We start from the raw sequence: 22,881 nt of genomic DNA, 5'->3' as shown, positions 1-22,881 counted from the left end.
TTCTCGTATAGAAGACCCCAATATGCACATCAGGGATTTCATCGAGATCTGCGACACTTTCAAGTTCAATGGGGTGACTGAAGATGCGATCAAGCTGCGACTCTTCCCATTCTCTCTGAGGGATAAAGAAAAGTGCTGGTTACATTCTCTACCACCAGGGTCTATCACCAAATGGGAGGATCTTGCTCAAAATTTTCTCACTAAATTCTTTCCTATGGCGAAGACTGCTGCAATCAGGAATGCTCTTACTCAGTTTGCACAACAAACTAGAGAATCTCCGTGTGAGGCTTGGGATCGATATAAGGATATGCTAAGGAAGTGCCCACACCATGGCATGCCTGATTGGATGATTATAAACAATTTCTACAATGGTTTAGGTGCACAGTCTCGACCTATGCTCGATACAGCATCTGGTGGAGCCTTATGGGCCAAAAGCTATAATGAAGCTTATGAGTTGATTAAGCTCATGGCAGCTAATGAATACCAGAATACTATGTAAAGAATGTTGTAAAGTAAGGTAGCAAGAATTCTGGAAGTAGATATAGCTACTGCTATAGCTGCTCAACTTCAAGCTTTGACGATGAAAGTGGACTCTTTGGCTAATTATCGAGTTAATCAAATCACTAGTGTTTGTGAACTTTATGCGGGGGTATATGAAACTGAGCAGTGTGCTATTTCTAGCGAATCAGCTCAATTTGTGAGCAACTTTCAGAGATCACAGCAACAAGCTTCAACCACTTATCATCCCAGTAACCGCAATCATCCTAACTTTAGCAGGAGCAACAATCAGATTGCGGTGCAATAATCTTATCAGCCATAAACAACAAAACAGTATAACCCTCCTGGTTTTCAACAACCGCAATATGCCCCTAGAAAACAACTTCAACTTCAGCAGTTACCGCAAGCTAATGAAAAATCTGAATTGGAGGAGTTGAAGCTCATGTGTAAGAGCCAAGATATTTCTATCAAGACCTTGGAGAATTAGATTGGGCAGATTGCTAATGCATTACTGAATCGCCAACCTGGCACGCTTCCAAGCGATACTAAAGTACCAGGAAAGAAGGAAGCTAAGGAGCATGTTAAGGCAATTACATTAAGGTCTGGTAAGGTTACAAATCCTGAAAAAGTTAAAACTTCAGAATCTGAAGTTGAGGCTGAAGAAGAAGAAGTACAGAAGGAAGCAGAAATGGAACTAAGGAAGACTACTGTTGAGCACACTCCTTCTGAGGGTAATACTGGAGAGAAACAGATCTATCCTCCACCTCCTTTTCCTAAGAGGCCGTAGAAGAAAAAGCTAGATAAGCAGTTTGAGAAGTTTCTGGAGGTGTTAAAGAAACTTCACATCAATATACCTTTCGCTGAAACTCTTGAACAAATGCCTACTCATGCAAAGTTTATGAAAGGTATTCTCTCTCAGAAGGTGAAGCTTGATAACTTACAGACCGTTGCTCTCACGAAGGAATGTAGTGCTGTGCTATAACAGAAGTTGCCTCCGAAGCTTAAAGATCCTGGAAGCTTCACTATTCCATGCACCATTGGAAAGGTGTCATTTAACAAATGCTTATGTGACTTGGGAGCTAGCATCAATCTGATGCCTTTGTCAATCTTCAAGAAGTTGGACTTACTCGATCCCAAGCCTACTTATATGACCTTGCAGTTGGCCGACTGTTCTATTACATATCCGCGCGGTATTGTGGATGATGTCTTGGTCAAGGTAGATAAACTCATCTTTCCTGCTGATTTTGTAATTCTTGATTTCGAGGAGGATAAGAAGATTCCCATAATCTTGGGAAGACCGTTCTTGGCTGCTGGATGAACCTTGATAGATGTGTAGAAGGGTGAGCTCACCATGCGAGTGTTGGATCAGTATGTAACTTTTAATGTATTCAATGCGATGAAGTTCCCTATGAAAAATTAGGAGTGTTTCAAGGCGGAGATGGTCGATTCTATGGTTACTTCAGACTTGATCAATTGTTAAGCTCTGATGCCTTAGAAAATGCCTTGTTAGGGAATTCCGGTAGTGAAGACGACGAATGGGATGAGCACTTGCAATATTTGTATGCTTCTCCCTGGAAGCGAAAGATGGATTTGCCTTTTGAATCTCTTGGGTTGGAGGAGCTGAAAAGTTCTCCAAAGTGCCTCAAGCCATCTATTGATGAAGCTCCTACTCTCGAGCTTAAGCCTTTACCTTAACATTTGAGGTATGTGTTTTTAGGTGATGCATCTACTTTGCTTGTTATTATTGCATATGACCTTTTAGGTAGCGACGAGGATAAGCTTTTGAGAATTCTTAGAGAATTCAAATCAGCAATTGGTTGGACTATAGCAGATATCAAGGGAATCATCCCTTCTTATTGCATGCACAAAATTCTATTAGAGGAAGGAATCAAGCCTACCATTGAGCAACAGAGAAGGCTAAATCTGATCATGAAAGAGGTTGTGAACAAGGAAATCCTCAAGTGACTAGATACAAGGATCATCTATCCTATTTCTGATAGTTCATGGGTGAGCCCAGTTCAGTGTGTTCCAAAGAAAAATGGTATCACAGTCATTGGTAATGAGAAGAATGAGCTTATTCCTACACGAACAGTCACGGGATGGAGAGTTTGTATGGATTATAGAAAGCTGAACAAGGCCACAAGGAAGGATCACTTCCCTCTTCCTTTCATTGACCAGATGCTTGATAGATTGGCTGGGCATGATTACTACTGTCTTCTGGATGGCTATTCGGGATATAATCAGATTTGAATCGCTCCAGAAGATCAGGAGAAGACTATATTCACATGTCCATTTGGTACTTTTGCATTCCGGAGAGTTTCTTTTGGGCTATGTGGTGCACCTGCCACTTTTCAGAGATGCATGATGGCTATCTTCTCTAATATGATTGGTAATAATGTAGAAGTGTTCATGGATGACTTCTCAGTTTTTGGAACTTCTTATGATGAATACTTGCATAATCTTGGGTTAGTGTTAAAAAGGTGCATTGAGACCAATTTGGTTCTCAATTGGGAGAAATGTCATTTTATGGTGCGCCAAAGCATCATTCTTGGTCACAAGGTTTCTAGTAAGGGTCTTGAGATGGAGAAAGACAAGGTGGAGGTTATCGAAAAACTTTCTCCACCAATTTTTGTTAAGGGAATTCGCAGTTTTCTTGGTCATGCGGGCTTCTAAGGTGTTTCATCAAGGACTTCTGTAAGATTTTAAAGCCGTTGTGTAATTTGCTAGAGAAATATGTTCCTTTCAAGTTTGATTACGAGTGTATTTCTGTGTTTGAGATCCTAAAGAAGAGTTTGATTACGGCACATGTCATAACTGCACCTGATTGGTCTGAACCGTTTGAAATGATGTGTGATGCAAGTGATTATGCAGTTGGAGCAGTTCCTGGGCAAAGAAAGAACAACATATTTCATGTAGTCTACTATGCGCGTAAGACTCTTAATGGTGCTCAACTGAACTACACCACTACTGAGAAAGAACTTTTGGCTATTGTCTATGGTTTTGAGAAGTTTCGATCTTATCTGCTTGGGATGAAGGTGACAATTTTCACTGATCACGCTGCAATTCGATATCTCGTCTCGAAGAAGGACTCGAAGCCTAGATTGATTAGATGGGTTCTTTTGCTTCAGGAATTTGAGTTGGAGATCAAGGACATAAAAGGTACTGAAAATCAAGTTAATAATCAACTTTCTCGTTTAGAGGATCCAAGTGCAACTTCGCTGGATAAGACATTAATAAATGAGTCTTTTCCCGATGAGCAGCTATTTGGATTTCAAGAGCAAGAACCGTGGTTTACAGACATCGTGAACTATCTTGTGAGTAATATCATGCCTCCCGACTTGTCGTACGCTCAAAGAAAGAAGTTTCTTCATGAAGTCAAGTGGTATATGTGGGATGAACTGTTTCTTTTTCGATAAGGAGCTGACTAAATCATCAAGAGATGTATTCCTTATAGCGAAACGGGGGGGATCTTGCGTGATTGCCACTCAATGGCTTATGGAGGACATTATGGTGGAGAAAAGACAGCAGCTCATACTTTTCAAGCATGTTTCTTTTGGCCGACTCTTTTTAAAGATGCTTATCAGTTTGTTTTGAAATGTGATAGATGTCAACGTGTGGGTAATATGTCCAAAAGGGATGAGATGCCTCTTAATGTGCTTCTCGAGGTTGAAGTCTTCTATGTTTGGGGAATTGACTTTATGAGACCATTTGTCTCATCTTGTAGCAAATAATATATCTTGGAAGAAGTTGAATCTTGATTTGGATGCAGTAGGGAAGAAGATGATGCTTCAATTAAATGAACTCGACGAGTTTCAACTTCAAGCATATGAAAACAACAAAATGTATAAGGAGAAAGTCAAGAGGTGGAACAATAGGGGTCTAGTGCTCAAATCATTTGTGCCGGGACAACAAGTTTTATTATTTAACTCTCGTCTCCGTCTTTTTCCTGAAAAATTAAAGTCAAGATGGTGAGGGCCTTTCATAATCAAAACTGTGTTTCCACATGGTGGAGCTGTGGAGATTTTTGAGAATGATCCAGGCCAAGCATTTAAGGTAAATGGTTCTAGGTTGAAGCATTACTATGGTGACACGGCAAACCACGGGGTGGTTAGTGCCGTTTTATTGTCCGTTTGATCTCGCATTCCACGTCAAGCTAACGACGTAAAGCAAGCGCTTCTTGGGAGGCAACCCAAGTTTGTAGTACATAGCGGGGCAGCCACGCCACTTTTCCAGAAGCAGAGCACCTGCGCTGCCTGGTGGGGCGGCCGCGCTGAAAAGTCAGACGCACGGCGCGACCGCGCTACCCCCTGAGTCCAAAAAAAATAAAAAAATCAGAATAAGAAGAGAAAATCGGGGACTTTACTAAAAAATCAAATTCTACCCAATTATTTCTCTTCCACACCCCAAATTTCCCTCTCCAAATCAAACCCATTATTCCCACTAATCCCATAATCAATTCCCATTTCTATTCCATATCTAATTCTCTCCCAACCTCCTATATATACACACACTTATACACAAACGTTTCCATCACTTCTCAAATTCTCAAACACAATTCACTCTCAAATACTTATATTTTATTCTCTCTTATTCAATCCCAATGGCACCCAAAAGACAGCGAACTCAAGTAAGCAGCATCACCACTGATTTTTCGAGTGTAGGTGGCGTGAGGCCAAGGTTTTCAACTCCCGAGGCTGAAGCGGAGTATACGAGGCTTCTCTCAAAGCCTATAGCCAAGGAGCGGGGTTTTCTGGCATCGGGGAAAGATGGTAAGTTGTGGGAGATGATTTTGGAGATGGGCTGGGTTATTTTTTGTGAGGCATCCACTGCTGTACCCATGAGTGTAGTTCGTGAGTTTTATGCTAATGTGAAGGTGGAGTACAGTGCTGAGGCGATAAGGAGGGTGATTGAGCAGCCCGCGAGGAATCCCGGTCAGGATATTTGGAACGAGAAGACTCCAGATGAGTTTGATTTGGATCTGATAGTTGCTACTCTATATGTGCCTGAGACTCACTGGAAGTTCAATAGGGGCACAACTGATTATTCCACGTTCCCTGCTTCATGCATGAACATGTTTGCACGTGCATGGAATTCATTTATTTGTGCTAACATCATGCCATCTTCTCACGTGCATGATGTTACTGTGGAGCGTGTATGTTTATTGTGGGGTATTCTGTAGGGTGAATATGTGGACCTTTGTATGGTTATTCACCAAGGGATTCTGAGATTTTTGCGAGGGAATACTACGGGTTCTATACCCTATGCGTCCGTTGTGACGAAGTTGTGTGTGGCAGTTGGTGTTCATTGACCTGCACATGAGCAGCTCCAGATTATCAGTGCTCCGATTGATAGTTCGACGCTGCTGAACATGACATAGTGGTATGGTGGGAGCCCGATCCTAAGGGGCTAGGATATTCTTATGACCATCTTCCAGGTGGAAAGCCAGCTCCTCAGGCATATGCTGGTGGCACGGCGCAGGCGAGCAAGGCAGCTTGGAGAGCTGAGTTGGGAGAGGACGGTCCTTTGACATCGCAGCAGCAGGAGCAGGAGGAAGCAGGAGCAGATGTTGAAGTTGGTTTGAGTTCGATGCAGTATAGGTGTTTAGCGCGGAGGATGGATGCGATGCATGACATCCATAGTCGGTTTGCTCATGATCTCACCTAGGCATTGGGGACTGCTTTCAGAGCTACATGTGTTGACATACAGTGGCCAGTATTTGGTGAGGACTCCGTGTACCCACCTCCAGACACACCTGACACTCCACCCATTGGGGGTGAGGATCCTGATTCTGAGTAGGTATGCATGATTCCTTACTATTACCTTCACTGAGGACAGTGAAAATTTTAAGTTTGGGGGAAGTAGTTGAAGGAATATATTTTGTGTGAGTCGCATGTAGTTTACGTATTCATGATAGTTAGTGCATATAGTTGCATATTTGCCATGTAGTAGCTTTTTTTTGTTTTTGTAGTTTTTTTATGATAGTTTGTTCATATAGTTTCATGTATTTGCATTGTAACATGATCCCTTAGAAGATTTTTCCGATTGATTTGTGATATTGATGCTAGTGTAGTGATGTCGTATTTAGTGATGTTAAGTCTTATCGAATTGACTTGCATGCTAGAGACAATTGTATTTCACTAAGTCTTATAGGTTGATTGAGGATTAGATCATGGTCATGGTTTATTTATTTGTCAAGGTTTAATCGCTTATTTATATTTAGAATTTAGGATATTCTCTTAATAATAAAGTAACATGGATATTCAAAAATTAGAGAAAATTTGATTTTATTGCTAGTTGTTGTGGCTAGGTGTCAAATGGCTAGTAGCCAGCTCATTTTATATGAGTAGTCTAGGGTTGAGCGAGATGGAGCGAAACGCACTCGTTCAGAAATTTGTGAAAAAAGAGAAAAAAAATAAAATACATAAGTGTTATGTATAATTGATCACGAGTGGGCTCTTTAGTACTCGAGTTATTAAGTTCTTAGGGGACTTTGTGCCTAGTAACCTAAGGCTTTTATAGTCCGGGATCCGCTAACCTAACGTTCGCTACATGAGTACTATTGTAAAAGTCTTTTGTGGATTTCACTCATTGCACGGTCAAATAAGCATATTTGTGTTATTCATGTGTTATGCATAAAAGCATGAATCCATATAAAACTCCAATATAAGAATTGAAGTGTTATAAGTTATTTTTAGTCTAGCTTTTATTTTATCTATAACCTTGCGATTGCTTTGATGAGTAGTGAGTCATGATTATTGATCTAGTTGCGATGGTATATCTGTAAGCATTTGCACACACGCACGTCTCTGGTTTGTAAGTTGATTTGTGGGGTTTGATTGATCTTTATGCGAATAATTGCATTTGTTGAGATGTCGCTTATTGATTGGTTTAGTTATTCTATGAGGATCGTTGCATTCATATAGTTTGCATTTATGTATTTTTATTTTTTTGTTCTTTGAGTCTGTTTATGCTTGAGGACAAGCATCGATTCAAGTTTGGGGGTACGCTGAGTGGAATTTATGACACTTTATAATGCTCCATAAAGCTCTGAATCAGTGTATTTGTACTCAAGTTATTGGTGTTTTAATATGTTTTCTAGTGTTTTTGCATTTCAGGCATTAATCAGGAATTCAGGTGAATTAGCGTTGATTTGATGCTAATATGGTGTTAGGATGGTGTCCAAGGAATAAAGGCTCATGAAGACCATCTCATTGGAGCAAGAAAAGAAGGCAATTTCAGTTTTTCCAGAAGACCGGCGCGCCCGTACTGTGCTAGCGCACGGCCGCGCCAGAGAAGCAGAATGTCAGCGCGCCCGCGCTGGTGAAGCGCGCGCCCGCGCCAGTTCGGGATTCCAGATTCCTGTTTCAATTAGAAGACTATTTTTCTGGGCTTTTGGATTAATTGGGATGCTATTTAAAGACAACAAAAAGACGTTTTTCTTGACGGAGCTTAAGGAGAAGAAGACAAAAAGACCTATAGCACAATTCAACGAAGGCGAAGATGATCTAGTTTATTCTTGTGAATCTTTGTTCTAAGTTGTAATCTTGGATGCTCGTTTCTTGTTTTGTTGAACCTAATACTCTGGATTACGTACTTTGTTTATTATTTATTTTATAAAGACTACGTTTATTTTACCATGCTTTCATCGGAACCCACGTTGATGATGAGTCCGATTATGGGCTAATCGTTATCGTGGGGTTCTAGTGGATTTATTTATGGATTTCTTTAGTTAATTTGTTTCGATGCCTTAGTGTGTGGTGATTGTATGATAACCTAGTATTGGTTGTCCTTATTCGTCTTATGAGCGTCGCGAACTTATAAGATAGCACGTTAATCTTTAATGAAGCGAAAGTGAATTTAAGGATTTAGAACTTGCCATGCTAGCATAGGTTCATGTGTTATTGGTATGCATGATGCGTAGTAATTTTAACCATCTTACCTGCCCTATGTAATCATGATAGATAACTTGTGTATTAAACCGTTATGTTGTCAAATTCTATAAACATATAGGGTCTCAATATAATTGGTGTCTATTCAGCTTCTATCTCTTTTATGGATGTTTTGTAGTATGGTATTCGTGCAATAAAAGTTGGCGTTTATCAGTTTCGTGTTATCTGATAAGTGTCATCACCATTACATGCTAAGGTTAAGAATGAAAAGGCTATTGAATGAAGTATTTAATGAAGTTAGAATCCCATGTTTGTGTTCTATATTATTCAATTCTTTTAATCTCTTAGTTAATGTTCTCTAGCATAATTCTCAATAGTTAATCGTAGTATAATCAAAACCCAATTTGTTATTCATCTTAACATTGAATAATAGCCATATCATTGTTGCATAAGTGCATAAATCACAAAGTTAACCTAAACCAGTCTCTGTGGGAACGAACTAGAAATAATTCTATAATACTTTCGAACACGTATACCTGTGTGGATTATTAGCGCGTGTTTAGCGACTAACAAAGGGCCCATTTTTGAGAATCTTAATATAGAGTGGATTGGCCATCCTGATAGACAACAACATTTTCTTTTTACAAAGAATGTAGTTAGCTTTGTCAAAGGTAGGAATTTTGATGTAACTAATTTTCTATGTATTCATTCTTCCAAGATCTTGAATCTATTTACTTTCAGATTTTGCTCTGATATCACTTGTTAGGTGATGAATTACACACAGAGGGGGGGGGGGTGTGAATGTGTTTTTGTATTTTTATGCTTTTCTTGAACTGTTTGTGGTTGTGAACAAAGTGAATCAAATATTGTAGCGAATGCGTTCATACAGAAATTAAACATGTAATAATAAAGAACACAGATCTTTCAAAACTCACTTAATTTTATATTAAAATTAAGAATGTTTTGCTACAAAATTTCTAGGTTCTTTGTTGATAAAGAGCTTAGCTTCTTTATTGAGAGAATACAAGAGTTCCTGATCTAAATTGTTACTTCTAACAAAGGACCAGTGTTAACTTTATAATTTATTTAACTGTTGGTTTGTACAATATATAATAAGACATGCTATTAGCTTTAGTAAACCGTCACTTGTCATTTCCATTTAAGGAATAGTATATCTTCCATTTCTGGCTTAACATATCTTTGCATATTGTGTTAACTTTGATCTTCCTTTGTCAGTTAATCTTCACCCTCGATCTTACATACTCTTCAAACTGTTTTTTGTAGACTTGTCAATCCAACTGGTTGGATTATTTGTTGATTATAAATCTTGGATATTGAACTGGTCTACAATTTTATACTTTGAGATTTTACCTCGAGATCTCCAGTTTGGTCTATAGAGAACTTGACATCTCGATAAGTATATTGGCTTATCGAGATCTATAATAATCCATTGTAACTTTGACTTGTAGAGGTCTCTGAGTTCTCTATAAGAGAATTTGGCTTGTCGAGATCTCTAGTCTTCATATCTTCACTTTGACTTATCGATATCTCTGAGTTCTCTAGTGGCTTATTGACTTATCGATAACTCAGAGTTCTCTAGTCAAATTTTACTTGTCGATAACTCAGAGTTCTCTAGTAAATTTTGACTTATCGATATCTCTGAGTTCTCTAGTGGAATTTGACTTATCGATAACTCAGAGTTCTCTAATGAATGTTGACTTGTCGATAACTCTGAGTTCTTTAGTGAAGGAATGACTTGTCGATATCTCCAATCTTCATATCTTCAATTTGGCTTGTCGATATCTCTGAGTTCTCTAGTTGCTTTCCTGAGTTCTCTATAAGTCATTTTGGAGTTCTCGAATGACTTCTCTATAACACTAAATCCGTGACTTGTAGAGATCTTGACTTGAAACATTTGTCCCAAAACAGATTTATTCAACTCCAAGCTTCTTTATAATTCTTTTAAGGCATGATCTTCTTGATCTTCTTCCTGATAGAATTCTTAGGCTTGATACTGTTTAAAAGAAAAAGACTTCAGTCTGCTCTTTGACATTTTTACAGACTTTAAATGGTTCAAGTACAAAATACAAATTAAGATTACAATACAACTTACTTAGGGTTGTCAATTTGACTTAGTCTTGTTAAAGTACGGGCATGTCTTGCACAACAAGGTTCATAACATAATTGTTAGTTATGAATACAACATAGAGGGGGGGGTGAATGTGTTTTGGATTATTTTTAAGCTTTTTGAACTGTTATGGATGGTGAACAAAGTAATCTAACTGTAGAGATAATATGTTTTAATAAGAATAATAAAACATGCACATGAACACACTATCTTTCAAAACTCACTTAATTTTATATTAAAATCAAGTATGTCTTGCTATAAATTTCTGGGTTCTTTGTTGATAAAGAACTCAACTTCTCTCTTGAGAGTTACTAGATTTTCTAGATCTATTTTGTTACAACTAAAACAAAGCATCCAGTGTTTATTTTATAGAACATTAAACACCAGTTTTACACAGCATGCAATATCATGTACTAAGCTCTACTTTAAGTTAACTAAAGCTTTCTATTTCTGGCTTAGTATATCTTTGCAAATCATGCATGTCTGCGAATTTACTTTGTCAGTTAATTTTGGACTTTGATCTTGCACTCTTCAAGCTGCTTTTATAGACTTTTCAAATCATTGATTGATTTGTTTGTTGATTGATAATCTTGGATATTTAACTGGTCTGCATTTTGTACTTTGAGTTTTATATCGAGATCTCCAGTTTGCTATATAGAGAACTCGACATCTCGATAGGTATAATGACTTATCGAGATCTCTTATTACTCCATAGTTGATTTGACTTATCAAAGTCTCTGAGTTCTCTATAAGAGAATTAGGCTTGTCGAGGTCTCCAATCTTCATGTCTTCATTTTGGCTTATCGATATCTCTGAGTTCTCTAGTGCAGAAATGACTTGTCGATATCTCAGAGATCTCTAGTGATATTTTGACTTATCAATATCTCTGAGATCTCTAATGTTAATTTGATTTGTCGATATCTCCAATCTTTATGTCTTCATTTTGACTTTTTGACATCTCTAAGACATTTCTATAAGCTTTTCTTGACTTCTCGATAAGTCATTCTGGAGTTCTCGAATGACTTTTCTATAAGGCTTTAATCTGTGACTTGTAGATTTCTTGACTTAGAATGTTTTTCCCAAAACAGATTTATTTAACTCCAAGTTTCTTCACATTGTCTCTGAGGCATGATCTTCATGATCTTCTTCCAGAGTTTATTCTTAGGCTTGAGACTGTTTACAGAAAAATACTCCAGTCTAGTCTATTTACACTTTTACAGACTTAAGCGATACAATACAAAAAGCAAACTTAGATTATCATACAACTTACTTAGGGCTGTCAATTTGACTTAGTCTTATTATAGTATAGGCATGTCTTGCACAACAATCTCCCCCAATTTGTGAGAAGATTGCTTATCACAAATTCATGCTTGTTAACAAGACTAACACCAAGCTACAATGAACAATAAATCTTTACATAAAAATTGACAGAAAAACAACATTTATACATTAGGTGATTTCTTGAGTTTGACAGATACATATATCAGACAAAAGTCTCATCTCCCGTTTCTTCTCTAATGAGGTCCTTCAAGTGTATAAGAATTTCCAGTTTCTCTATGATTGGTGTCCCTCTTAAATCTTCTACAAGTTCGAGTTTGTCATGTAATGAGTAACCATTCAATAAATCAATCATAAACCTTGAGAATCCGCCAGCTTTGACATTTAGAAATTGTCCATCTTTAGTAACTCTGCTCATCCCTTTAGCCTTGAGATCTTCAGATTTTTGAATGTACATTTCTTTGTCCTCATCATACTTTCTCTTCCTCTCCTCACTTTCAGCCTTGTTTCTTGCTCTTCTTTCTTCCCTTTCTACCAACCATTCAGCCAAAACAGATCTCCATGCCTTAGTTGCAGTATCCGTATCCTTCAGTAAGTTTATCACTCTTTAGATCTCTGTGGGTGAAAAAGTGTCCATTAAGTTGCAGCCAAGAAATGTGAAGAATCCATCCTGATAGTAGATTCTTACTTTCCTTAGTGTTACCACCCAAACTCTGACCATTTTTTCAGCTAATTGTTGAAAGTAGTCTTCATCTGAGATGCACCAGTTTAGAGGTAGAAAATCACTTTGATTTAAAGCTGTTCCAGATGGCCCTCTCAGTAACTTGCATTTTCTCCCAACAGACTTGTAGTGAATTTTGGTTGATGGCTTAACGGAAGGTAGGCTTGAGATTTTCTTGAGAAATTTTTGACTTGAGGTGATTGGTATTTTCAGAAAGGTGTTAGCAGTTTGTTTGTACAAGAATTTAGGCTTTGAGGTTTGAGGTGATTTGGTAATTGAGTTTGTTGGCTTAGAGATTTGAGCTTGGTTAATTTGGATTTTTAGGGTTTGTTGTTGTGGTCCAGAGCCATCTTCCTTCTTCTTCCTTTTTTTTTCATTTTCCTTCTTCTTCCTTTTTCTTTCATCTTCCTTCTTCTTGTCATCACCTTTCTTCTCATCTTGCTTCCTGTCATTGCTGTCAGTTGCTCTTGAAGATTGAATTGGATTTGAGCCAGAAGGTTTACTTGGATTTGAGCCAGAAGGTTTTTGCTCATCATGCTTCTGCTCATTATCATCCTTGTCATCTTTTAAATTGTATTGTGAGGTTGGCAACATGGTGTCAGCATTCACAAGGTATCTTTCAAGGATTCTGATCATTTCTTCATCTTTTTGTGTTTCAGATTAGATTGAAGTGTCATAATCAGCTTCATGTTTCCTCTAACACAGTTTTTAGGAACATTGAAGATCTTGCATTTCTTGGTTTGAGAACAGATGTAGGCCACCCCTTACTTGGATATAGATAAACTTCAAGAAAAACATCTATTTGTAATTTATATCTTAAATTATAAAAAATAAATTAACATGTAAATAATTTATATTATTATAAATATATTTGATTTTTTCGATTGTGTAATGCCATAAAAATAAAATACACAAATGATTACATAATTTTTCATTCTATTTTCGAATCACAACCATACATCCTTTATTTTATGGTCATATCCTATTTTTATATTATTCTATTTCCTTAGTACACACGCCCCCTTATAATTTTACATTTCAATTCATTTTTGTATGCAATTTAGGGTTAAAATATTTATTTTTATTATGGCTCAAATAAAATTAAATATGATCACATTTAATAATAATTTTATTAAGTTTTTTTAAAAGAATAATATTATATATTGTCCTACTTGTTTAAAGCATAAACATCCCTAGGAGAAAAGAAAACCTCCAAAAAAATAGAAAATGGGCATTTTAACCATAAATGCTGTCGGTTTCATAATCCAAATAGACCTATGATTTCTTATAAATTCAACAATATTCAAAAGAAAATATTAAAACCTTTAATCTCACAAATAAAATAGTAAAATCTAATAGTGGACCCCACACTAATCCCTTGCTTTGAACTCTGACATAAATAATAAGTATATCTAACACACAGCTATCATCAACACATCAACTCCTCTCCCATCGTATATTACATACACATTACATTCATATGTAATATACACACACACAACCCGCACGCCTGCGTAAAAACACAATCTTTCATTCTGCAAACACATCCATGGCTTACGATAACGATCCGTAAGTTCATACACACACTTTTTGATTTCAATCTCAATTGACTTTAATTTTGATTTTCAATTGACTTTTTTAAATTCTAGGGTTTTGATTGTATGTAATTGTTTGTGTGTAATTCTTTGTAATTACAGGTATAGAGATGAAGACGGAGAGCCATTGATGGACATGGACGACGCGTACCAATCCGATCAAGAACCGGAACCTGTGAATCAGTTAGACGATGACGACGACGGCGAGTGGCGCCGCCGAGATCGCTCGCCGACGCCGGTGTACGATGAGGACTCCAAGTCGAGGCCACGGAAGCGGTTGATTAAGAAAAGCGGCGGCGGTGGTGATGTGGCGGTGCCGGATTTTGGATTGGGGGATGAGGATTTGGATGATGTGAGGGATGAGTCGGATGGAGAGTTTCGAAGCGAGTCGGTGAGGAAGAGTGGAGGGAAGGATAAGAAGAAGGGGAAGATGGAGAGGAGAGAGAAGAGTGGGGGAGAGAGGAGGGACAAGTTTAGGGTTAAAAAGAGGGGTAGAGATGATGATGATGGGGATAACGAGGTTAAGGAGATGTGGGATACAATTGCCGGGGGCGATTCTGAGGTTTGTTTTTCGTCAAAGTTTGCGTTTTTATGTTTCTTTATGTGTTTTCCATTGGTCTTGCTTTTATGGTGCTATGAATGTTTGACAGACCTAGTTGATTTTTTTTTGTGTGATATTAGTTTGTTTTTCCAAGTTTGCATAATTGTGCGGGAGGATTGTTTTCATGATGGGATTTTGGGGTGGTTCAAGGGGCGGTTTCTATGAGAGTTACTTTTGTGTTGTTTGGCTTGAAATTGAGGAAAGTTGTCTTTTGGTGCTTTTGCTTGTTTGATGGTTGTGTTATTTGTTGTGGACTTGTTTCTCAGAGCTAATTATTCATATAAGTATATGTTAATAAGTTTATTTCTCTCTCGTTTTTTAATTGTGAAGAGTGACTATGTTAATGAAGTTACCAATAATGTTTTGGCAATGATAAATGTGAACTACCGGTGTTCTATTTTTTTATGTAGGATGATCAAGATGGTGTTAAGATGGCAGACGATGACAACTTTATAGATGATACTGGGGTAGATCCTGCCGACCGCTATGGCAGTGACAATGAACCACATTCTCCGGGCAATGCTCCTCAGGTAGGATTTTAGCCCTTTCTATAGTCAAGTTTGTAGTTTCTATGATGTTTTACATAGCTTTTCACCAATAAAGCGAATACTGTAAATTTTAGAAATGTTCAGTTCCATATCAAAATATTTCATGCATTGGTTTTGGCAGGCAGAGGAGGGTGAGGAGGATGATGAAATGAAGGATCTTTTCAAAATGGGCAAAAAAAAGAAGAAAAGCGAGAAAAGTGCTGCTGAAATTTCACTGCTAGTTGAAAAAGTCATGGCCGAGCTGGAAATATGCGCAGAAGAAGATGCCAAATTGAACATGCTGTCCAAACCTGCCATAAACAAGCTTAAGAAGCTCCCTCTTCTTACAGAAGTTCTTTCAAAGTATGTTCGTTAATGATATTTGCACCTTCTGTTGCTTGATAGTGTTGGCTGTCTATACTTATCTATTCCCTTTTTGATTGGTCGTCGTGCAGGAAACAGCTACAACAAGAATTCTTAGATCATGGAGTACTAACTCTTTTAAAGAATTGGCTTGAGCCTCTTCCAGATGGGAGCTTACCCAATATTAATATCCGTGCAGCAATATTGAAGATATTGACCGATGTATATCACTTTGCTTTTTGCATCAAATTCCACTTGCATATTGATAATATTAATAATCTTAAATTACATTCATCGATAATGTTAACATAGAAATTTTTTGTTTATCTTCCAGTTTCCAATTGATTTAGAGCAGTTTGATAGAAGGGAGCAGTTGAAAAAGAGTGGACTCGGGAAAGTAAGTCTGTCCATTGGCCAATACAATTTTTTTTTTTGTGTATTATCAAAACTATTTTGTGAATAACACATTCTTTCCTGTTCAGGTTATCATGTTTCTGTCAAAATCTGATGAAGAGATCACAGCAAACAGGAAAATTGCCAAAGATTTAGTTGATAAATGGGTAATTTCCTTTCCCTCCCTATTGTAATACGTTCTCCTCCCTGACACGTAACTCCGAACTCTTGTACTGGAAGAGAAGCAGACTTTTGTTGCATATCTTGGAGTAACTGAAACTTGGATTAATAAACATTTTTTTTCATTTGAACTTGTTTGTTATGAGTCTCCCAAATTTATGTTTATCTGCTTTGAATTTATGCTTTATGATAGATGCATTGTACTCGTGTAAATGTGGATGTTCTTGATGCAGTCTCGACCAATATTTAATAAGAGCACAAGGTTTGAGGATATGAGAAATTTTGATGACGAGAGAGCAAACTATCGAAGGCCATCAGGGAAGAAGTATGTATCTCATGCTATTTTGTGTCTCTAGTATTTTATTGTAGTCCTGTAGTAAAAACATACATAATGGGTCTATGTTGTTGATGTATAAATGGTTCTGATTGACGTATGAATTAAATTTTTGACAGGCCAATAAATAAAGCTGGTGGGATGCAATCAAGAGATGATGATTTTGATTTGGCTGAATTTTCACAGTAAGTCATTGCCATAAATAAGACAATTCGATTTGTTTGTTGTATGCTGATGATAATAATTATGCCTAGCGATTTGCTCAGATTATAAAGTCTAGTATTTTGCCCCTGTCTATGTCGTATGTTTAAAATGTCCGTTTCATGGAAAATGCAGGGAATCAAAGTCTAGCCAGTCATCTTCTAGGCAGCATGCCTCGAGGCCTGAGGCCATGCCACTGGATTTTATGGTGCGTCCCCAATCCAAAATTGATCCAGATGAGATTCGCGCCCGAGCTAAACAAACTGTCCAAGATCAGCGTCGCCTTAAGGTAACACTACTTCTATCTTGAAAACTTGCTAGAAGAATCAACCAAGTAGTATTGATTACGTAGGAAATTAGTGGGTTCAAGAATGGTTTACTTGTTTGTAGAATAAGGAATGCTTATTTTTTTAAACCTAGCAGGAAATTTGGGGCGGTTATGGGATTAAATTTTCTTGGGACCAATCCCCACGATAATTATTGTCGTTATTTCCAGGCAATAGTCATCACTTGATTGTTTGAGCTGAACATTAATAGATGATATAAGGAAATTGATGTCTTACACTGTTTTTATTTTAATTATTGTAGAAAAAGTTGAATTTCCTGTTTTTTTTAATTATTCCATTTTCATTCCTGATCGTATACCTAGATTGTGTTTCTGATATGGTCCTGTTGCATAAATGTGATCCCGATTGGTTCTAATCTTTAAACTTGATATTGTGGATCTTTCAGATGAATAAGAAGTTGCAACAGCTAAAAGCCCCTAAAAAGAAGCAGCTCCAGGCTACGAAACTCAGTGTGGAAGGCCGGGGCATGGTTAAGTACCTGTGAGGCTGAACTTAATATCCCCGAAGGTGTTTGGAAGATCCCTCTGCATATAGAATGTAGAATCCATTAAAGTAATGGGTGAATGTGCTGTTGTATCATATCATTCAGCTGTGTCATTTATCTGCTTCATGGCATGGCAAGAGTTCCTGGGATCAAGCTCTACTACCATTTATACATGAGGGGTAGGAAATGGTCAAAGTACAAAAGAAAACCAATTTCCTTGAATTGTAAGCTTTTATTTAATAAGTTGTAACTCCTTTTTTTCCCCTTACAAATACAGTTACATTGGATTCCCTAAATTGTATTAAAATGCTATGCTAGTTGTGTGGCCTTGCGGGTTTGAGTATTTTTGCTTCCTTCTTTAACTAATTTTCCTTGAATTGTAAGCTCTTTTTTTGTCAGGTTGAATTGTGAGCTTATATTTTAACAAGTTATACCTCCCCCCCCCCTCCATTTTCAGATACAGTTACTTTGGATCCCATAGGGGCCTAAATTGTATAATAAAATGTTCTGATATATGCAGCTTGCATATGCGTGTTATCAAATATTGTGCAATGTATTAATCATGTTAATATTTCTGCCTTAAAATGTGATATTGTTTACTTAAACATTGTGTAAATTACTAATGTGCTCAATTTTCTGATTCTCTGTAAATTACAAAAATAGTTTTTGATGTTCTGCAGTGTGATATTTCCTTTTAAAAACACGTTTAACAAATAATAACCAGAATCTCTGTTTTCACACGTCAAACTGTACATATAAATGTTATGAAATAATTAATTTACACGAGCAGCAGCCAATCATTTCATTAATTATTTAAAAAAATTTGTCCAGGCCAACTTTTTGTCTTGTTAACATTCATTTCATTTTTAATCATGGACAACACTATTAAGAATTAGTAATTCTACAAAAGAATTTAGGAGGTGACTAGGGTCCCTGCATTATGTTTTTTTGACATAACAAAAACACATTGCACTAAGTTACACTACCTGTACGGAGTATATCACTTTGTTCTTACAGTTTGCTGCTGCATCACTAATACTGAAACTGGTCTGGTAATGTCTGCAGAGGCCAAAATATCTCCTATCGATCCTAACTCCGGCAGGTCGCTCCACTCCGATAACCCCGTCAATAAGGGTGAAGTCTCACTTTGCCTCCGCCCCACCATTAACAGATCAAACTCACCTTCCTCCACCATTGTGTTTATTATCAATGCTGTGTCTGGTCCGTCTTTCGATTTCACCTCTCTATATTGTATATTATTCTGGTTTGCTCCTTGCATCTTTATGTCCCTTAATGTTTCCGTGTCAAGAATTGTGTCCCATTGATTCTCTTGTACTGCATTTGCTGCAACTATTCGAACTACTGTTAGGCAGGAGCCTAGTGCTTTTACCATTATTCTTTTTGCATAGGCTACTGCTTCACGGTCATCTGCACCGCCTAGAAAAATGACACCAATATGAAATAAAGAATCTTTTTCATCGTCCAATGATGCTTGTTGAGGTCGGATTTTGCGACGATCTATAAGAAGGCCTACTGAACATGGAGCCATTTCTAGTACTTGTCTGTTTATTGTTCTCTGTACACTACTATCATATATAACTTTGCCTTGTTGATTCCATTTTCGATGGAATGGAAGTATGATTAGTGACACTAACTTGTCAAATGCGAGGGAACAAATGTCATGGTGCATGAATATAGGCAATGACATTGCTGTGAACACTTGAACATTGGCAACTCCAATGCTCTGTGCTCCAAACTTTTCGAAAAGACCTATGAGTTGACGCGAGGGTGAGTTGGTAGTTGCATTCTTTTGGCCTAAACCGTGGTTGATTAAGACTGGTGTGGCTCGTCCCACGAGTTCCACGAGGTGGAGGGCGTAGATTGCTAGAGGACTTTCTTTACAAGGATTAGAAATCTCAAGGAGTTTTATGGCAGCCATGGCATCGTCTACTCTGTCAACACAAGCGAGTACACGTAGCTCAGCATTGTATGGAGTGTGATGAATGTTTCTTTTCTGATAGCCAGAGTATGCTCTTGAATAATCGTTGAGGAATCCCACAGAAAGGTGTGCCACTAATGCCATTGCAAATATTGATAGAATCAGCACCGTAAAGCTTTCCCTATCAATTGTCTGCATGGATTAAATTTAGTAATATCAGAGATTGTTTGGCACATAAAACTAACACAACATAAAAAGTGACTTAAAAGTTTAAGAGCACAAAAGTAGATAGTTTTGACACTTATAAGTGTGGGCAAATGTTAAATTCACACTAAATGTACCTGAAGTCTATAGATGCCTTCGTACAATGCGCCTTGGACAATGCCTTGTGTAGCCATGATTATGGATAGATTAACAGCATCTCTTATAGGCACTTTGACCGCCACAGCTGCTCCACAAACAGCCACTAATTTTGATGCAGTAATAACAGAAACAATATAGAGTACCGAGTGTATGAAGGACGAATCATAAAACACAGCTAAATCTATCTTGATTGCACAATATGTGAGAATGAATGGTGCCAGTAAGCCTGATATGAATGTGTCCATCATATCAGAAATCGCTGAACCTAAAGGCGGTCCAGAAGGCACAGCCAACCCGATCACAAATGGGGCAAAATGAGACTGCAGACCAACATTATCACAAGCTATAGCGCTCACAAGAACACCACAACAAATTAAGGAAATATAGTAATTCTTGACAGGCTTTCCTTCAGGTGTCAATTGGATAATTTTTACGAATAACACGTGACTGAAGGCCGAAGCAATTGTTACAAGAAGACTCTCAATAAGGGTAAGAAGGATTACAGGAAGTCCAAAATCTGCAGTAAATAATCTGTAAGTAGTTTGTCCTAGAACTTGAATGACATTAAGCAAATCACATACCAACCCTGCAGCTAAGGCAAGGCGACCCAGCTCTGAATTCATGATTTTTAGGTCGATGAGAAGTGCGACAATGACAGGGAAGGGGGATATTTCTATGGTTCTGGCGATAGCTCTGATAGCAGGCCTTCTGTAAATTGGTAGGTAATATTCCAACATGTTATGACTCGAAAGGATGGTGCTTACAATTAAAGGGCATACTGCAGCAGAAATGCCAATGGACCAGCCCTTTTTTCCGGCTTTTGGAACCAAGTTTGGATCCATCTTCACTCCAACTAGAAACATGTAGAATATGAATCCCAATTTTGTCAATGTCTCAAGAACAACATCATCCTCCGGGAACAATATTCGGTGCTTCTCAATTCCCACTATGTGTCCCAACAGTGTTCTTCCTAGTATAATTCCTGTCTGCATTAACGCATATGCTGTTAAAGATAATATGTTTAGATTCGTTTAATAACATACATATATATATGAACATCATACTAGGAAAAACAGGACAAAATTTCGAATGTATACCAGGATTTCAGAAAAATTTCGAGGAAAATTGAAGCGCCTGAACAAGAAATGGAGAGCTTGAGTAAGGCTGAACATTAGTGCTAACTGTAACTCAAGGCGCGGTAAAATATAAGTAAGAAAATCTTGAAATCCCAAAGCAAAAAGACCAGGTGAATTAAGTGATACATCATAGCTGCACATTTGGTCGTATCGCCTGACATTCTCTCCTTGACTTCTAAAATCGGCATGGTCCAGCGATGACATGATTGATATATCAAGTACATGCCCAACTCAATATCATACTAATAACTGGATTGAAAACAAGAGGTTTATGATTCTAACCACATGCATGCAAATGAAATTTAAGTTACATGAACATTGAAATAAAAATAAAAAGCAAGAAGGTGAAGATTGAAACAAGTTGTTATGAGCATGTCAAGATTCATGTTAATGATAGCAGAAATAATCTATGATGAGCAGGAAAATTAGGAAGGGCAAACCACCAAAAAAATAGTTGAAGAGGGAGAATATGGTAACATATTAAGAGGGAGGGGTGTAGTTTTTCCAACCCCACCAATCCAAACCGAACCGACCCTATTTCGGCCGAACCAAACCGATTTTTTTCAACCCGATACATATTTGGGTTGAATAAATATCAACCCGATTTAATTGGGTTGGATATGGTTTTCGATAATTTTAAACCAATCCAATCCAACCCATTAAAAAATATATGTACATGCTAATAAGTTAATCCAACAATTATGTTTGGGCCTATTACATACATCCATTTATTTGTAACTCTAAATGTAACTTATAACCTCCGTGTTCGTACTTTATTTCGTAACAACAATAGATGTTTGATTAGTGTTATGTTTTTGCATTTATGATTCATTCTAATATTTAAAGCGTAAGCAATATTATTAGTCCTTTTGGTGTCAAAAATTAGATGCTTAAGACTATTTAATATGGAGGATTGTAATATTGTTTTGAACTATTTCTAAGTGTTTTAGACTTTGAAACTTTATGTTTTATTATACTTTTTTATATTAATTTTGTATATTTAATAAACCGATCAAACCGATCCAAACCGAACCAAACCGAAATATACAAATTGGTTTGGGTTACAAATTTAAACAGTTTGAGTTGGGTTGAAATTTTGAAAACCCAAATTAATTGGGTTAGGTTGCTAAATTCTTCCAACTCGTCCAACCGGATCCGTGTAGACCCATATTAAGAGGGGAGGAAAATATGGTAACATCTTCGATAATACTTTCTGATCCTTACTTGAAAGAAAAATGGTCAAAAACAAAAAAAGTAATGCTAGAGTCCTAAAGGTTAAAATTATTTAGGAATACTTTATTATTTTTTTTGAAAATAGAAATTCTCATTAACTAGAAAATTTCAGAAGGTAACATCTTCAATAAAATATTGGGAGGAGACATGAAATAAGTGTAACAACCTAGTAAACATGAGAACTTTATTGTTAATATATTATTTATTATTCACTTAATATTAATATGAGATTCTTGGTGCATATATATGAGTTTATAAATTAAAATACACCAGGTATCATTTAAGAACTCTTTTGGAATCTTTCATCAAACACATGTATAAACAAAATTAAGGGGGTTAAATTCGCCTTTTTTAATCTTGAATTTGGAACGTGCCGGCTTTTGAAAATTGGAAGCAAATCTTAAAGTTTTTTTTAGCAATTGGTCATCCAGTTAGAAAATGTCTAATTCATGTATTTTTTAAGCAATTTAGTTTTAATTTCTTTGCAATGAAATTGTTTTACATTTTAAAACAGTTATTTATTTACGGTATATTTGGTTTTTATTAAAATTATATTCATTAGAATTAGATGTTAAAAGATCATATTAAGATTAGAATTCTACCTAATATTAAAATATTTTTTAAAACAATATATTAGAACTTACATTTTAATTTAGCAAAACTAATACTAT

At 36.9% G+C, this 22,881-nt stretch overlaps 2 protein-coding genes and 1 non-coding gene across 3 annotated transcripts; 1 reads left to right on the top strand and 2 right to left on the bottom strand.

Annotated features, from left to right (window-relative positions):
* Positions 1-229: 229 nt before the first annotated feature.
* On the bottom strand, positions 230-336 carry LOC141663161 (small nucleolar RNA R71). The gene has a single exon (XR_012551245.1). It is a non-coding gene; the product is annotated as a small nucleolar RNA R71 (small nucleolar RNA).
* Positions 337-13,929: 13,593 nt separating this feature from the next.
* LOC141724332 (protein IWS1 homolog 1) lies at positions 13,930-17,882 on the top strand. Its single transcript, XM_074526440.1, has 11 exons — positions 13,930-14,083; positions 14,212-14,671; positions 15,121-15,240; positions 15,380-15,600; positions 15,693-15,822; positions 15,935-15,997; positions 16,083-16,160; positions 16,407-16,498; positions 16,627-16,692; positions 16,844-16,997; positions 17,441-17,882. The coding sequence occupies exons 1-11, from the start codon at positions 14,064-14,066 to the stop codon at positions 17,537-17,539; spliced, it is 1,503 nt and encodes a 500-aa protein (XP_074382541.1). The 5' UTR covers positions 13,930-14,063; the 3' UTR covers positions 17,540-17,882.
* Positions 17,883-18,397: 515 nt separating this feature from the next.
* Positions 18,398-21,267, bottom strand: LOC141661589 (cation/H(+) antiporter 3-like). The gene is made up of 3 exons (XM_074468595.1): positions 20,939-21,267; positions 19,820-20,827; positions 18,398-19,670 (listed from the first exon to the last, which is right to left on the bottom strand). The coding sequence occupies exons 1-3, from the start codon at positions 21,179-21,181 to the stop codon at positions 18,540-18,542; spliced, it is 2,382 nt and encodes a 793-aa protein (XP_074324696.1). The 5' UTR covers positions 21,182-21,267; the 3' UTR covers positions 18,398-18,539.
* Between the last annotated feature and the right edge of the window lie 1,614 nt (positions 21,268-22,881).

The sequence above is a fragment of the Apium graveolens genome, chromosome 5, assembly GCF_009905375.1.
Source record: "Apium graveolens cultivar Ventura chromosome 5, ASM990537v1, whole genome shotgun sequence".
Taxonomy (NCBI): domain Eukaryota; kingdom Viridiplantae; phylum Streptophyta; class Magnoliopsida; order Apiales; family Apiaceae; genus Apium; species Apium graveolens.
This window is presented reverse-complemented; position numbering and strand designations above follow the sequence as displayed.

Excerpts from the sequence above, each read along its gene's own strand:
- LOC141724332 (XM_074526440.1), top strand. The coding sequence starts at position 14,064 with ATGGCTTACGATAACGATCC. Across the intron at positions 15,601-15,692 it reads CTTACAGAAGTTCTTTCAAA|GAAACAGCTACAACAAGAAT; the intron begins GTATGTTCGTTA and ends GTCGTCGTGCAG. Across the intron at positions 16,161-16,406 it reads AAGATTTAGTTGATAAATGG|TCTCGACCAATATTTAATAA; the intron begins GTAATTTCCTTT and ends TTCTTGATGCAG.
- LOC141661589 (XM_074468595.1), bottom strand. The coding sequence starts at position 21,181 with ATGTCATCGCTGGACCATGCCGATTTTAGAAGTCAAGGAGAGAATGTC. Across the intron at positions 20,828-20,938 it reads GAAATTTTTCTGAAATCCTG|ACAGGAATTATACTAGGAAG; the intron begins GTATACATTCGA and ends GCGTTAATGCAG. Across the intron at positions 19,671-19,819 it reads AAGGCATCTATAGACTTCAG|ACAATTGATAGGGAAAGCTT; the intron begins GTACATTTAGTG and ends TAATCCATGCAG.